This window comes from Gopherus evgoodei, chromosome 1 (genome assembly GCF_007399415.2).
Source record: "Gopherus evgoodei ecotype Sinaloan lineage chromosome 1, rGopEvg1_v1.p, whole genome shotgun sequence".
NCBI classification, from domain to species: domain Eukaryota; kingdom Metazoa; phylum Chordata; order Testudines; family Testudinidae; genus Gopherus; species Gopherus evgoodei.
This window is the reverse complement of record NC_044322.1, coordinates 251,003,191-251,020,798: the sequence shown is the minus strand read 5'-3', so window position 1 is coordinate 251,020,798 and position 17,608 is coordinate 251,003,191. Positions and strand designations below refer to the sequence as shown.

Here is a 17,608-nt window from a genome sequence, read left to right as displayed (position 1 = left end):
ATCTCCTCATGCATCTGGTCAGAATATGGCAGCCCCATATTCATGGTATACAAAAGCAGGTGCTCCAGTAATGGATAACATGACAATAGCAGCAAAGCTAGAAGGAGAGGAACATACCAGTTCATGTTAAACCTGTCCCATCACCCATTGTATGTAGGCCATTACTTCAGTGGGAGCAGGAGAGAGCTCTTCATGTGCTAACTGCTGCTTCCCTTTTGAAGTGGTCACTGTTGACTTCACTTCCCCATTCTCAAGTATCCCTTTATTCCCAGGTGTGCCACTGGTGAAGGCTGGCAGGAAATCATGCTTGCGTGTCTCCCAGACAATAAGTGCGATCCTGAGTCAGAACCAACCAACTCTACTGAAGGAGACCATTCCTGTGGGAGCAACTTTTCCATCTTTTATTTCATCAGCTTCTACATGCTCTGTGCCTTCTTGGTGAGTCAGCACTGGCAGCGCAAATGGTACTGGCCTGTAACTGCCCACTAACTCCTTATTTCCCTGAGCACTGACACTGTGTGGCAGAAACGTGATCTCATACATGGAAAATCTGATACACGTTGTCCACCATGGCCTCACATGACAGTGATAATTGATCCCCACAGTTCATGCTCAGGAGCCTCTCTCTAGACCAAGCTCAACAGCCAGTCACAACATAAACAAGGACACCCCCCATCAGAAGAATAAATTAGTGGCCTGAGGTCTGAAGTGAGGCCGCCAGTGCCTCACTCCCACTTTCCCTCCTACCTTCCATCTGTTTTTTATCCACTGCTGCTACTACTGTGAAAACGGCATATCCCACTGGCATCTGCTCCGTCCTGTTAGTGCAGTTCTCCTGGTATTACGCAGTACTGCAGCACACACTGTACAGCTGGCCATTAGAGCTCCAAACACTCTCCTAGAATGTCTACAATATTTTTAAACCATTTGGCTCAATGCCAGTAAATGACTCCAACTCTGCCCCCAAGGGAAAAAAAAACCAGGCCCTTCTCAGGAAAAAGCCTGTATAAATACATAGGCCTTGCAGCATGCCCAAAAGCTCAGCAAACATGGGCTTCATCAATCAGTTGTGGGGAGCAAGATTTGAGGGGCCCTTGCTGAGAACATGTTGCCTCCAACACCTTCCCATTTAAATCAAGAGCCTCTGCTTATCTCACTTGACATGGTGTCACGTATGAGAAGAGGGACAGTCAAACCACACAGGGCCAGGCTTCGGATGCAAACTGGAAGCCAAGTAGAGTCTGGTGTTCCATGCCTCCTCCTTTATATCACCTCTTTCTTTGTTTGCAGATTATCAATCTTTTTGTAGCTGTTATTATGGATAACTTTGACTACTTGACACGGGACTGGTCCATTCTGGGGCCACATCACCTTGATGAGTTTAAAAGGATCTGGGCAGAGTATGACCCTGAAGCCAAGTAAGTGACCAGGCCTGAACTTTAGAACATGCTAAGTTCTGGTGCAGTCTCTATTCTCTCAAAAGTCTGGCATCCCAGACCCAATGCAATGGGGTGGCATCTTCTCATGGCAGGAAGCAAATCCAGCTGTCTGTAAATCTCTGTGAAAACTCTAAAAGGGAAGCAGAAGCTGAAACCTCCCCCATCTCTCCACATGTGAATCAGATGGAGAAGCAGCCTGTTCCAGGATATGTGAACAGGAGAAAGTCTAGTAAATGGTCTGTTTTTTTTCCCAGCTGCATTTAATTTTTAATTGTGCACAGCTTGGAAAAATATAGGCCATTTATTAGATTAATAAACAGGCCAGTGGGGGATATGCATTAAGAAGGAGGCTGGTTGAGTGGATTGGTACACTGGATCACCTGCTGTAGTACTGAGTCCCAGCCTGTGAGCTGGCCAGTCTGACCCTTCTTGGGTAGCCATAGAAACAGGTCTTTGAGCCCTTATAAGAGCTGGACTTTGTTACTTTTATGCCTTCTGCTCTGCATCCCATATTTGACTCACACCAAAGCTGCAGCATTCATTCTTTGTGTTTCCATGTGCCATCCACATGCCAGCCACAGCCTGCATCACTGCATATATGCATTGCGTGTGGAGGGCCAAATTCTCCCCTCTGTTCCACCCCTGCAACTCCACTGACGTTCATAAGTTTGCACAAGAGCAATTGATAGGAGAATTTGACCCGCAGGCACCAATATGGCTAAGTCTGAAACACTCTTGGGCCTGATGCTCATTTACACTAGACCTCTTTAAGCCAGTCTGATAGTGTAAAGGGGTGTAACATGGGTATAAATTACTTGGCTCTGACAAAGAGATCATGAGTTCAAGACTCATTGGATTCATAGCTAATTCTGGCTGTGCAGCGTTTGGGGCTGTGTCACATTGTTGGAAATCACATTTAAGCAGAGGTCCCTTTTGGCCATCCCTGGTGACTGTCCAAAGCAATTTTCATTAAAGATAAGAGAGAACCTCAGTGCTGGAATAAACATTCCATTTGCTAATAAAACAGGCCCTCATATCCAAGGCATGGTGACATGGGGAGTTATTTCAGAATAGCCATTCCTGAGGAACTATCCCTGGCTAACCCTGTGTGTGGACGCTTTTATTCCTGAATTAGCTTAATCCACTTGGTTTAAGATAATTCTGAATAGGGCACTCTTATTTCCAGAGAGCATTCACACATGGAGTTAATCGGAAATAGTTAACCTATTTGAATTTCACATCCTTCTTTATTCCAGATTAATTCTCATGTGTAAACAAGCTCCAGGACTGTTTGTAAATAGGGTTAGCCATATGTTGCTGGAGCCATATGACAAATATCACCTGTAAGAATTCACCTGTGAATGGTCTCTGTTTCTCAATCCTGTCTGTATGTCCATGCCACTCCCTGCCTGGCTGAGATTCCAGCTCTGGTTGTGGCAACTCCTGTCCCTTCCCTGTTTGAGTTTTTCACTTTTGATGATCCATTTACAAAATTTGGAAAGCCAAATTGCAGCTTTCAAAATGGGTGTATGGAGGCATTAAGGGACTGGATTCTTTGCATTGCCCACTGGCCACAGAGACAGATAGGAGCATAAACAAGAATTGAAGGATGGTGGATCGGGGTTGTGACTGAGACAGAACACCAGGAAAAGAGAAACCTCCTGAAGTTGCCTGGGTCACAAGGCCAGCCCTGTCTTCAATGCTATTTACTAAGGCCAATGTTTCAAAGATGACCACTGATTTTGGATGATTCAATATTTTGCATGTCCACAGTATCAGGTTGGGCACCCAGAAACTGAGGCACTGAAATCCATTGCCAATTTTGCAAATATTGGCCTAAGTATATAATGATTGTTGTATTTTCTTACACATTCAAACTAGTAGGAGCTAACTCATGGCTGTGCAAGGCTGGAGAGATACACTTAGTATGAGAGGCGCCGAATAAAGCCACCTGCTATGTCACGTTAACACACAGTGGTTCTGGCAATCTCATATATGTTTCTAACAGCATCTGCTCTCAGGCCCTCTCCAGATGGATTCGGCAGGCCCTTATATCACTGATATTGTATTTCTTCCCCAGGGGACGGATCAAACACCTGGACGTGGTGACGTTGCTCCGGCGGATTCAGCCTCCGCTGGGCTTTGGGAAGCTCTGTCCTCATCGAGTGGCTTGCAAAGTAAGACAGTGCAGTTGGGGGGAGGTTGGAGGAGGGAAGAACATCTCAGAGGAAGCACAGATATAACAAATTACAGCTTCATTTACTGATAATCTAGAGCATAGGTTCTGGGGAATTATCTGGTAAACACTGCTTGCTGCTTTATTAGCATGTATTCAGGCCATTTATTAGCCTATATTATATAGATTCCTTGCTACAGTTTGCAGACTGCCTGGCACAGGAATTATCAGGTATACATAGTGGTAGATGCTATAAACATATTAGCTGGGGAAACAGTCATGTAGGCTATAAAGACCCATCTGAGGAGGTCTGCTGCCCCCTAATGGGGAAGACAGGAATAGTATGTGTTTACTCCGAACCCGTATACTGTAATTCTATCCCCTGGCCTATTTCAGATGGGACTAACCTTCCCCAGGGCTCTTCTGTTGAGAGACGGCAGGCAGTTTCTAGTTGCATTCAGTGCCCTGGTGGGAATCCATTAGCCATATCAAGCCACTGTGTGACTAATAAGGCTCTTGGATAACTGTAGCCCTCAAATATGAATGATGTATGCATGCAGTAGAGACAGATAAATAGATAAGATAGATATGGTCTCTGAAAGGTAGACAGAAATAACAGGGGAGAGGAAATAGCTTTTAGATTTTTCTTTGTACCTAAGGCACCTGGGATGAGTTATCATTCCTTAAATAATTTCTGCAGACTAAAAGCAGTATTACCTACATATTGAAATAAGAGAAGGGGAGGGGGAAGGGAGGAGAGTCTGTGTGTGCAAATTTCCTCCTCAGCTCCTTAGTTAAAAGCTTCCAGTCATCAGAAAGGATTTTTTCTTGTGAAGGATCTGTTTCTAGCCTTTGTGTTTCCTTTCTCTTCTATGGACAGATTTGTCCTTTGTCAGAGACTTATAAAGTTTACATGTTCTTCTTATAGCTGGTTATTATCAGTCTTAGAATATAACAAGGCTTTGGGCAGAAATACATTACTTTTTGTGGCTGCAACCAGACCACTTCAGCCTGTTATTTTGCCAGATCTCGCATGCTAAGCAAGGTCTGGTTGAATCAGTAAAACCCAGGAACTGCAGAAAGTGGAGCTGGGGAGTCAGCAGCTGGCATTTTTCCCTCCCAAGTCAGCACTGAACCATGCCCATTGTGGAGGTGTTGGGGGAAAAGTGTTAATGAAAGTGCCATCTTTAAGATAAAATGTAAAATCAAGGCTTTTGTGTCATTATAGATCACCTGGCACAAGGGGAAGGATTTTAATTCCAGTTTATCATCCACATTCTGATTTAGACAGCTATAGTCTGCCTCACTAAAATTCTCCATGCAGTTGCAGTAGGATATGGTAATAACTCCATGTCCTAAAAGGTGGTGGAGTTTCTGTGATCTGTTAAACAGCTCTGCACCAGAGGTAGCTACATTTCAGTGGTGGGCAAAGTGATTCCTTATAGACTGCAAAGCACTTCACAATCATTCGGAATTAAAGATGCCATGTAAATGTAAAATGTTGCTTCTACTGTAATAAATACCAATTTGTGTAGATGCATTGTGGGTACATGCCCACTTGCTACTGGGGAAAGTGGAGAGATAAATTATGTCCCAGCTTGGAAAGGGCTATCCACATTAAGGTACTGTAATATCTGCCTCCGGGCAAACACATTCTACTGTTATGATTGTATGAAGCATCCTTTCCTATCTGTGTAACCAAGCACATGGACTGCGTCTGCATTGGTGGGAGGGGTGATAAGTCTGGAGAGTGGTGTGAGGGCATGAGAAAAAACATTTTGTTGAGTAGTGTGTGCTGACTGCATGATTGTTCTGTTTCTTTCCCCTACCCCATAGCGCCTAGTCTCTATGAATATGCCACTGAACAGTGATGGGACTGTCATGTTTAATGCCACCCTCTTTGCATTGGTCAGAACAGCACTGAGGATCAAAACTGAAGGTAACCCACTCTGGCTGCGACTCCTAATCTCAAAGAATGTGTATGACGCATGTGGTTTTATTTCATGCATGTAACTGCATGTGATGACTGGGAGCATAGATGGATGACACCTATGCTGAAATTTACTGGGTCTGAAAATGACATATGGAGATCACATGCATAAAACAATTCCAGCTATTCACTTTGAGAGTGTGGCACGGGAAGCAAATGTAAATGTGTAGAAAGGAATAATACCCAGGAGGGACAGTACAATGTTTCTAGCTAAGTGTCATCCAGGCAACTGGTACCTTTGTAGTTTCATTCCTGATTATTAGTCATTTTCCTAAAATTCCCTCTTAGATGATCTTGCAAGTAAAGCTGCAGCTCTAGTGCGTGCTCAGTTAATGGTCAGAAAAAGAGGGGAAAAGGTGGTATATATGCCAAAGCTGTAAATCTGCACCTTCAGAGGGCACCAAATAGGCTCTGGGGTAGCAGCCTGAAATCACTGACCACTCTAGGATGGAGAAAAGATGCTACCAAAGAACAATCACTGGCCAGTCCAAAGGGCTAGACCCTCAGCCCTTTGCACTGCAGGGGAGAAGGTGAGCTGCCATAAAGGACAGCTGAGGAGATTCCTTATGTAGCGGAACCCAACCATGGCATGGAGCTGGTCTGGCCATATAAACACCGCCCAGTACTGGCCTCCCTAGATGTCGGAGATGTCCCTTGAATCCTCCTGAGAGATTTTGATGGAACTTTCCTGGCAGTATCTGCAATCCCCTGCCAAAGGTTTCTAGGGATGGCAGCCTTATTTTTTCTTCTGCCGTAGGACACTTTCCCACACCAGTCAGCGATAACTTAGGCCGGCACCACTGTAGTACATAGGCTAGCAGCATACAGGCCCAAGATGCTTCAGGATGCCAGCAACAGCTGTGCTATCTGTGCCTTTGTTACCCTCTGGAGGGAGATATCAGCTAAAATCACTGTTGCTGACAGTGGTGCCAGGGTTCAGTGCTATTGCCCTATACTTGTAGTTTCATGCAGCCGAGCAATTCCTTCTTCACTTCTGTCACCCGGGTAGGCCACTCTCCGCGTGACTGGTGCTATGAGTGGCGTGGTGCACAAGCACTCCGAAGCAGAAGTGGCAGTAAGCAAGTCTTGTTTAAATCTTTAGGGGAGCCAGGGAAGGCAGTTCTGAAACATAATTTTCACTTTCCATTGTGACTATACTGACAATGGTAACTCTGTGTTTTATTGCCTCTTCTAATACGGCACCACACAACACCACAAAGAAGTTGGTGCCTACTCCACTGAGCCTGCCCGTGCCGCACACAAGGACGGTTGCTGTCCCGGCACCGACATCTCAACCACCTATGACTACGCATACGGCACCACACCAATCGGCACTGGCCAACCCTATGGCACCCCTGCCACACCCCAGCTATGTATTCCAGCTCCTTCTACCTTGGCACCACAATTTATTCATTCCAGCAATTTGCTAATCTCACCAATTCCACGTTCTCCATTACTTGGTACTGATCTCTCACTGGGACCATCGGCACAGCTCCGACAGCTATCCGCTGTTCCTTCTCATTTTTCTAGTGATGAAAACGACGAAGTGGAGAGAGTTTTTTCACCATACCATTCTTCCCCCTTTCTCACTCCTACTAGCACAGGACCAAGGAGACCAAGGTCCTCATAATCCAGGGACTTACCACCCTGGTATGGACACCCGTGGATGGGAACTCCCATGGCCTTCCCTTAACAATGGCATTATTAGAACCAATGGGGGCCCTACAGCAGGCACCACAGTAGCCGGTACAGCCCATGTAGAGGCGACATTAGATCTCCTCCTGTACCCATCCACAGTTCTGTGACGGATGGACAGGAGCAACCTGCAACGGCGCATGCAGATGAGGAGGTACCTGAATCTTCCCCAAATAATAATAATTCATCCACCTCACCAGAAGAGGCTATTATGGCCCTATCCCCAACAACAGTGGATGATTTTACTCATTTTCAAGACCTCTTCAAAAGAGTGGCCAGCGAGCTCAAGATCACTCTGGAGGAGGTGTCAAAGACTCAGCATGAGCTGACTGACATATTACAACCTTCAACCTCCTCCAAGATCACTTTACCTATTAATGGAGCCATTATAGATCCTGCCAAGAATATCTGGTGAACCCCAACCACCATACCCCCTACCTGCAAAAGGGCAGACTGGAAATACTATGTCCGCTCCAGGTGCTCAGAAATCCTTTCCACACACCCAGCACCAAATTCACTGGTAGTAGAATCAGCCAACCAAAAGAACAAGCAGCAGCGTTTCCAGTCCACTCCCTCTGACAAGGACAGAAAAAGAATGGACCTACTCGGCCACAAAGTTTATGTATCATCCATGCTACAATTTAGAGTGGCAAACTACATGGCCCTACTGGCCAAATATAATCACAGAAATTACAGGAAACTCATGGACTTAATGACGTCTCAGATGACAAGAGCCAACAATTTAAAGCAATAATCTCTGAAGGGCAGATTATTTCCCACACGGCATTGCAGGCTGCCCTCGATGCTGCGGACACAGCTGCCAGATCCACTGTGATGGTCATAATGATGCATCTGGCTTCATGGTTTACCTCTTCTTTCCCACACGAGATTCAAAACACTGTGGAGTATCTTCCCTTCGATGGTAAGAAGTTATTTGCAGCAAAAACCAATGAGGTGCTGCACACCATGAAGGATTCCAGAGCGATGCTTAGATCTCTAGACATCCATACACCGGAAACTAGAAGAAGACAATACAGGTGTCAGCCTTACCAACACACATGATACCCGGCCTACACACAAGAACAGAGGCCATACGACCACCAGCAGCAACAGTACCAGAGACCCAGGCATCAATGACAACACCCCACAACATCAGCACCGTTGCAACCCCCTCCATCTAATAAGCAGATTTGAGGTCTTGGTCGAGGGTATAGAAGATCTCCCACCCACTCCAGCACTTACACTGCTCAGCCAATCTTTTGATCACCGTTTACTCCCATTCTACCACAACTGGGGAGCCATCGCTATGGACAGATGGGCCCTAGAGGTCACCCAATTGGGCTATTCCATCCCCTTCCTGTCCATACCCACTCAACCCCACCACTCCATACCTCTTCAGGGACCCCTCTCCAACAAGAGGTGCAACATCTTCTACACAGGAGCAGTGGAGACAGTGCCTGATCAGCACAGGGGAAAGGGTCTTTATTCCCACTACTTTTTTGACAGAAAAGTTGGAGATGGCAACCCATCCTTGACCTCAGGCAACTCAACAAGTTCATCAGAAAGCAAAAATTCAGAATGGTTACCTTCACAGTCATAATTCCGGCGCTGGAGCAGGGAGATTGGTTTTCAGCCCCCAACCTGTAGGATGCTTATTTTCATGTAACTATACACCCCATTCACAGGCATTTTCTCAGATTTGTTATGGGCTCAAATCACTATTAATACAGGGTTCTACCCTTTGGCCTCTCAACAGCACCCCACGTCTTTTCCATGATTCTTGCGGTGGCAAAAGTGCACCTACAGAAAAATGCAAGCGGAGAGGGCTAGAGTCATACTAATAGCCCCGGACAGGAATGGTACTCATTTTTAACAAGGATATCAGTTTGCCCACTGATTCCACTTCCCCCCTATTCCAAACCTATTATCACAACACAGGGGCCAACTACACCACCCAACGTAATGATGCTGCACCTCAAAGCATGGCTTATCAATGGTTCTCTAATGAGGAACTAGATTGCTCTGAACAGGTACAAACTGTACTGTTACATAGCAGAACGCAATGCACGCGTACCACCTATCTCCATAAGTGGGCTAGGTTCACTCCCTGGTGCTCCCCCAAGCACAGCACTTCCACTTCCGCTTCCGCCCCTCTTTCACTAGACTAATACTAGACTATCTTTTAGAACTTAAACTATCTAGGCTCTCCTTTAGCTCCATAAAGATACATTGAGCAGCAATTACAGCATTTCACAATAAGACCGGAGACACTTCTATCTTCGCTCTCCCCCCACCCATCACAAAGCTGTTCCTCTAGGGCCTCCAGACGTTAGACCACCCATTCAACCCTGGACCCACACTTGGTCCTCACATGCTTCATGCACCATCCATTTGAGCCACTTGTAACATGCTCTCTCCTATACATCTATCCATGAAAACTGCATTTTTAGTTGCCAATACAGCTGCCAGACGTGTAGAAGAACTTGGAGCGCTTATGGCTGACCCACTGTACACTATATTTTTTAGAGACAAAGTCACACTCCAAACACATCCTAAATTTCTCCAAAGATGAATTCCTCCTTCCACCTCAATGAACCTATCCATCTATCAACCTTCTTTCCTAAACCACATGCGAACACTTTCAAATCGGCAGTGCAGACACTCGATGTGTGCAGAGCATTGTCCTTTTATTTGGATAGGACTAAGCCCTTTAGGGCTTCCCCTAAACTTTTCATTTCAATCGCAGAATGATTCAGAGGCAAATCCATCTCTACTCAGAGAATATCCAATTGGATAGCAGACTGCATCCGCCTATCCTACCAACTAAAGAAGATGAATCTTCCAACTTCTGTTAGAGCACACTCCACCAGATCTGTGTCAACGTCTGTGGCATACGTAACATTCCCCTCACAGATATTTGCAAAGCTGCCGCCTGGGCTTCATAGCATACCTTTGCTAAACATTATGCTCTTACTCTGGGACCCCTGACCGACGTTTGAATGGGCTGAGCTGTGCTGTCTACAGCTTTCTTACCAGATCCAAAGTCCCTACCTCCTTAAGAGATGCTGCTTTTCAGTCACCTGGAGTGAAGCACCACAGGGACATCTCTCAAAGAAGAGGAGATTACTCACCTGTGCAGTAACTGACGTTCTTTGAGATGAGTGTCCCTGTGGGTGCTCCACTACCCACCCTCCTCCTCTGTACTTTGGAGTTTGGAGCAATCTCCATTGTAGAGATGGAACTGAGGAGCCTGGGCCATGCGTGTGTTATTGAGGCACATTTGGCATGCAAGTACTACTGTAAAATCTCCAAGCGAAGGCGCTGGGGCGCACCAACACCTGGAGTGGAGCATCCACAGGAACACTCATCTTGAAGAACGTCAGTTACTCCACAGTTGAGTAACCTCCTCTTAATTGTTATTGTACAGTGTGACACAACTCAGAGGTCCAGAGACAAGCACAGTGTAATAATTATCAATGTACCACAAGCACCACAAAATGAATAGGTGCATTGACAGTGTTATATTCATAGATGTACCCCAACCTCATGTAATTCCTAGCAGGCCCCAAAACTGCAGGGCCAGGCAGTGCACAGACCATCACAGCACATTACTGTGGCTTGCAGTAAAAGTACTCTTTCAAAGCCTCTCTGAGCTGGATAGCTCCACACTGAGCTTTCCTAATAGCCCCTATGTCTGGCTGTTCAAACTCAGCAGACAGCCACTCCACCTCTGCCACCCACCCTAGCGGCAGCTTTTTGCTCTTTGCCCCACAGACATTATGCAGGACCCAGCAGGTGGCTATAATCATTTTTTTTCACTGAGCTCCTGTCTTGTCAGTAAACTATGCCAGTCTCCCTTCACTCTACCAAAAGCACATTCAACTGTCTTTGTGTACCTGCTGAGCCGGTAGTTGAATATTTCCTTTTTGCTGTTGAGGTGGCCGGTATACGGCTTTGGGAGCAAGGGGTAGGCTAGGTCCTCAAGGACCACTCTTACCATCTCATCATCCCCAGTGGTAATCCTCTGTTCAGGAAAGAAAATCCCTGCTTGCTGCTCTCTGAACAGTCCTGTGTTTACTTAAAGATGTGAGCATCATGCAACTAACCTGACCAGCCAACGCTGATATCAGTGAAGTGTCCCCAGTGAGCCACCAACACTTGCATAACCATGGAAAAGTTGCCCTTTCTGTTGACGCACTCTGTGGCAAGGTGTGATGGGGCCAAAATAGAGATATTTGTGCCATTTATTGCTTCATCACAATTTGGGTGTCCCATTGCTGCAGATCCATCCACTGTGGCCTGAACATTGCTGAGAGTCAAAGTTCTGCATAGCAGGAGATGATTGATGGCCCTGCACAGTTGTACAACAGTTGCCTCCACAGTGTATTTTCCAGTTCCAAAAATTTTTCCCACTGACATTTCCACAATACAAGCACCACTCACTTCTCTGCTGTCCATGCAGTTCTCATACTGGCGTCCCTGCACTGGAGGTTTGGGGCAAGCTCAGCATGCAGATCCAGGAATGTGGCCTTGAGCATCTGAAAGTTCTGCAGCTGCTGCTCATAGTCCTACTCTTGCATTACAATGCAATCCCATCAGTCGATGCTAGTTTCTCGGGCCCAGAAGTGGCACTCCACTGTCTGCAGATGCTCCGTAAATGCCACCAACAACCTTCCATTGGTTCTCGCTATGTTCCACAGCAGTCTGTCCTCCGTGAAATCATCATGTTTCCCACTGATTTGGGTCTTCTTACGGCCCTACAATTACCAGAGGATCATGCATCCTGTGCATGCAACACTTATGACAATAGTGTAAAGCTGTGCAGGCTCCATGCTTCTGTCAGAGATGGTGGAGAACAAGGATGGCAGCGAGGGTTCGTGAGATTTTTTAAGAAGTGTGAAAAATATGGGCTATAGATGACAATATGGGATGGAGACAGTTGAAAACTGGGAAGTTGACCTCTTGCTCCCAGTCACCCCTGGGCAACTCGTTTTGGTTCCATCATGCATTGCCAAAACTTCCCAAAAGACAGTGGGCGCTGGATAGTGGCAGGTTGCACACTGGGATACCTATCCATGGTGCAACACACTGTGCCTCAATACGAGCACTGCGGGTGAATATGCACAGCGCTGACGCAAGGAGGCAAATACACATACGTGCACAAGGAACATACTAACTGCGGGAGTTTTATGCTGATGTAACTTGTGTCGACCAAAGTTTGTGGTGTAGACATGGCCTTAGCTTCAAACCATGTAAGTATGTTCTTCATGGTTAAAGCAGGAGACTGTGAATCAGAACGCATGAGTTCTAAGTCCTGACTTTGACACTGACTTGCTGGGTAATCCTGAGCAAGTCACTTAACGTTATCACTCATTAAGAACTGCTGGTGTGCACACTGCTGTGCAGAACACTGGGGAGGATGGAGTTCCCAAAGGAGCTTCCAGTCTTAGCTCACTGTATCAGGAGGTGGAGGGGACTCCTACTGTAAGTCCACAGGGGAATTACAAAACTGGGCCCCTCATTAGTCTGACAGAACATTAGGGGCATTGAAAGCACCAGATGGAGTGGAACCTGAAAGGGGTTCAGAAGTTGGGTGACTAGATGTCCTGTTTTTAAAGGGACAGTCCCATTTTTGGAGACTTTTTCTTATATAGGCGCCTATTACTCCCAACCCCCGTGCTGTTTTTTCACAGTTGCTATCTGGTCACCCTATGCAGAAGGCAATATGGATTTGGTTGTAAGGGCCTGGGAGTTCACTTAGGGTAACAATGATAGACTCCATGAGGCAAGTGCACTTGGGGAGAAGAGGGTGGTAATGGGATCCACCAGGAGAAGGAAGGAAATTCCATGCATAAAGGACTGCATGGAAGAAGGGGCATACCTGAGAGTTAGAAAAATAAACCAAAGGGGTATAAGGTGGGCAGCAGGGAAGAGAAAAGCAGTTGGAAGGGGATCACAGACAATGGAGATACTAATATTTACTCAGTTCCAGAGGTATTGTGTTGCTTGATTCAGTAATGTCTGTTAAGAGGTTAGAGTTCCTTGGATGCAATATGCAATATCCTAGTCTTGGGTATGGTCCCCTCAAGTATTTTTGTACCATGCTTATATACCTCACAGGTGGAGCCTATTAAGCTCTCAAAGTCCTTCCTCATAAAATAAGCAAGAATACCTTTAAAATAGCCTTTGTATTAGTTTGTCAGAATGCTTTGCATGTCTCTAGTGCCTTCCCCGTAGCACTTCACACACCACCACCAACTTCAGACTCTCAACTTCCCTGTGAGGTGGTAGTACGTATGCTTTGCACAGAGCAGGGAAGACCTGGGAATAGAATCCAGGTCTCCTGACTCCCAGCTGTGCTGTTACTACAAGATGGTTCTTCCTTCGGAAATAGTTCCCCTCCACAGGCCCTCTCTTGTCACTGCTCTGCCTTCACTGGACCTCCGAAAAGGCGGGAAGTGCTGTATCTGATCACGCATGTGGTCATTTATAGCATAAAATGGTGCTACAGTTTTCTGTCTCCCTCAGCCAGGCTGCCCCAGGCAATGCCCATCCAGAGCACACGTCTGACCACATCCAGAATCAGAATGTGCACTCCCACCTTTCCATCTCTCCACGGGGAGGTGTGAGCAGCTCTTCAGTCTCTACACATTTAGGAATGAGACTGTCTGCTGTGAGCATGAGGGAGTAAGCCATGGTCAGACAATCCCCTTGCCCACATCCAATTGCCCTCTGCTGCCCTTGAGGCATTCTCCTGCTGTAAGAGAGTGCATTCGACAGACTTTTGAGCCACTCTTTTCCTTTTGGGATGCCGAAATATAGGTGTGAATTTTTCTCCTCTGCTGGAGCTGGCTTAATTCCTCTGTTCACTGATTCCCCTGGCAGGTAACCTGGAGCAAGCCAATGAGGAGCTCCGGGCAATCATTAAGAAAATCTGGAAGCGCACCAGCATGAAGCTGCTGGATCAAGTTGTGCCCCCGGCAGGCGGTGAGCAAACTAGCCTTTCCTTGTCTGTCTGTCTTGTCACCCCTTTCTCTGCCTGCTTTTTGTCTTTCCATAATCCTGTCACTTTTGTGGTCCTGGGTGGGATATGGGTGGCATGCTTTCCTCTACACGATGATATCTGTCAGACTGGACACTACAGCTGGTTGAGTGCTGATCATGCTTGTATCAATGAATGCGTAACCCTCTCAATGGGCAACTTTTGGGAGGAGGTGGAGATGTCAGAGTGGGAGAGAAAACAATATTCTCAGATGCATACACCAGATCTAAATGGAGTGATGTTTACAGTTCTCTACACACTCCCAATGAGCCAGGGACAACAGGATTTTGCCTTGCATTTCCCATGTCCTTTCTCCAAAGGGCTAGATGCTTATCAGTATTGCATAACTCTAACGTGATCCCTGGTACAGGGTGTTCTGTTTATTTGCCTTGTCAGTGACTATTTGCTGCTAGGAAGAGAAGAAGCAATAAACATTTAGTAGCTGTAGGCAGGACATATGAGAGCAGAGTAACATCACTTTTATTAGCATGTCAGAAATAAACCTTCAACCTTGAGCTAAGGCTCTGGCCTCTTCTGCGTTCCTAAGCCTGTGCTTTCAATCTGTACTCCTGTCAGATCCATATGGACACAGTGGGCCAGATTCTCAGCTGGTATAAATTGTCATAGATCCACATCTATCCCAGTATGTTATTGAGGTAGATTTGGGAGTATGCACCGGGATTGTATCAGGCATGCTTTCTGTCCTCCTCCCCCTCCTTTTCTGCTACCTACTTTCTGTCTCACTCTCCTCTCTCACCCTCTGTCCCACTTTTCTCTTTCCCACAGCCCCTTTATCCATCCCTCTTTACCCTCTTGCTTGACCCCTCCTCTTAGCCCTTCCTCCTCCAACTCCTGACCCTCTCACAGCATCAGAACAATGACCCCTCTCTCTTCTGGTCCATCCATCTCCTGATAGCTCATCCTTGGCAGGAGCATGATTAACACTTGTGGTTTCCAGACACTGGGCATCTGGTCTCCCCTCTTGTATCTTAATAATGAGCCTTCATGCTGGGCTGGTGAGCCTTCCCACAGCAGCGCTGCATTATTACAAGCATGATCAGCAGTCCCATTCAGGCTGTCACTCGGAATCGCACTTTGAGGATCATCTGTATTTAAGGTCAGATCATGAAATCTTTACTCAGCCCTTGTCCTCACAGAAGTCAATGCCCCACAAAGCTTCCATTGACTCCAGGTGGATTTTGCCTAAATAAAAATTGGGTTAAGATTTGACCCATTGACGTCAATGAGAGTTTTGGCTGGGTAAAGGGAAAGCAAGGACTGCAGGATTTGTCCCTTGGTTTGAAGCAATCCAAGTTCCCTTTTGGGTTATAGCAGGTACTAATTCACAACAGGACATTGCAGGTACACTGAGGTTTTATCTGGGAAATTGGTACAAGCGACTGAAATGGTCAGGAGCCATGTCTGTATAGTAAATGTACCCATCAGTTATAGGCATTCTGTACCAGTATAGCTAACCTGTGCCCGTAGATGTAAGCCATCTCTGACCCCCACAGAGCCTCTGCAAACCGCTATGGCTCTGGAGTAAATGTGCCCTCTAGCCTGCTGTACTTCTACCCTGAAAACGAATGCCTTTTCCTCTCTTTGGTTCCTGGTATTTCTTCTGTAAATGGCTATGCTTTGCAGCTCATATTGGTGAATTCACTGTTTACAATCAGCTGCTTGTTTGCTTTTGGAAATATCCCCCATGCAGACGATGAGGTGACAGTCGGGAAGTTTTATGCCACTTTCCTGATCCAAGAGTATTTCCGGAAATTCAAGAAACGTAAAGAACAAGGCCTCGTGGGCAAACCCTCACAGCGGAATGCTCTCTCCTTGCAGGTGAGTGATGGGCAGACATGGGTCTGGGTGCCACAGGAATGAAACAAGGACATAGAGCTGGAGGTTTAATAAGTTTGTAGACCTCCTTAACCTTGTTACAGTCAAGGACACTTGGCCATGCCTCCTTCCCAGCAAGTGCCATGCACTTCAGGAACTGTACTGAGCAACTGACAGGCCCCTCATTAGAGGGAACATTGGAGGCACCTTGAGCTGCCACATCAATCCCTCTAGATAGACGTTCACCTATCAAAGGCCATTCACCCTTCCTTATGTTGGTGGGATGCTGGGGTGAATTATGTTCATAGTTGATAAATCCATTGGTAATGTTTGGGAAGTGCTTTCCATTTGGATTGCTGGTTCCATTTGGATAGCTGGTACTAAATAAATGTAAGATTGTTACTGTTGTAATGTTTCACTCTAAACCCCTCTGAGGAGGGAGTGATTATGTATAGGTCAGGGAAGGTGTCTGGCAGTTAAAAAAACCAAGGCAGATGCCTGGATTCCAGAGGCATCAGAGTCCAGTGGATAGGGCGTGGGACTAAGGCTACGTCTAGACTACCCGCCGTATCAGCGGGTTAAAATTGATTGCTCGGGGATCGATACATCGCATCTCATCTAGACGTGATATATCAATCCCCGAGCGCACTTATATCGATTCCGGAACTCCACCAACCCCAACGGAGTTGCGGAATCGACATGTGGAGCCGCGGACATCGATCCCACGCAGTGAGGACGGGTGAGTAATCCGATCTTAGATATTCGACTTCAGCTACGTTATTCACGTAGCTGAAGTTGCGTATCTAAGATCGATTTCCCCCCGTAGTGTAGACCAGCCCTATGAGTCCTAGGATCTAGTCTCAGTTCTGCCACTGATTCGCTGTGTGGATTGCTAGATTGCGTGTCAGAGGCTTCCATTGCAGTTCTGTAAAAAGAATTTGCATTGATTACAGCTGCAGAACTCAGAGCAATCCCCAGCTCTAGACACTTCTGAAACTGTTACAGTAAGAGAGAAAGATAACACTGGACTCCAAGCAAACAATGTGCCATGTGAGAAATAGACTGATATGTACACAGCATCAGCATAGGACAACTATACTGTTTCCTAGAACAACACTAATTGAGAGACATTCCAATTAATAAGGTCTGGTAAATGCTGGGTATAGTTTCTGGCTAAAATTTCCAAATCTGGGTGCCAAAAATTCAGCTTTCCACTCCATATTTAAGTTCCTGAATAAAATTAGCCTGATTATCAAAGGTGCTGAGCTCCCGTTGACTTCAGCTGGAACTGTAGGTGCTCAGCTCTTTTATTTGTTTGCCCAAATACGGATTTAGGAGCCAAACTCTAAAGCACCCACACTTGCTCATTTGGGCTTGTATGTTTATGCACATGTACAGTACTTGTTAAAACAAGCACCTGGTAATGAAGA

At 46.2% G+C, this 17,608-nt stretch overlaps 1 protein-coding gene across 1 annotated transcript in view; it reads left to right on the top strand.

Annotated features, from left to right (window-relative positions):
* Positions 1 to 17,608, top strand: part of CACNA1C (calcium voltage-gated channel subunit alpha1 C) — a 672,248-nt gene that overhangs the window by 637,404 nt on the left and 17,236 nt on the right. The window contains 6 exon segments of the mRNA XM_030542977.1: positions 273 to 438; positions 1,291 to 1,418; positions 3,520 to 3,616; positions 5,452 to 5,554; positions 14,186 to 14,287; positions 16,054 to 16,181. Of these exon segments, the coding sequence (XP_030398837.1) occupies positions 273 to 438; positions 1,291 to 1,418; positions 3,520 to 3,616; positions 5,452 to 5,554; positions 14,186 to 14,287; positions 16,054 to 16,181 (724 nt within the window).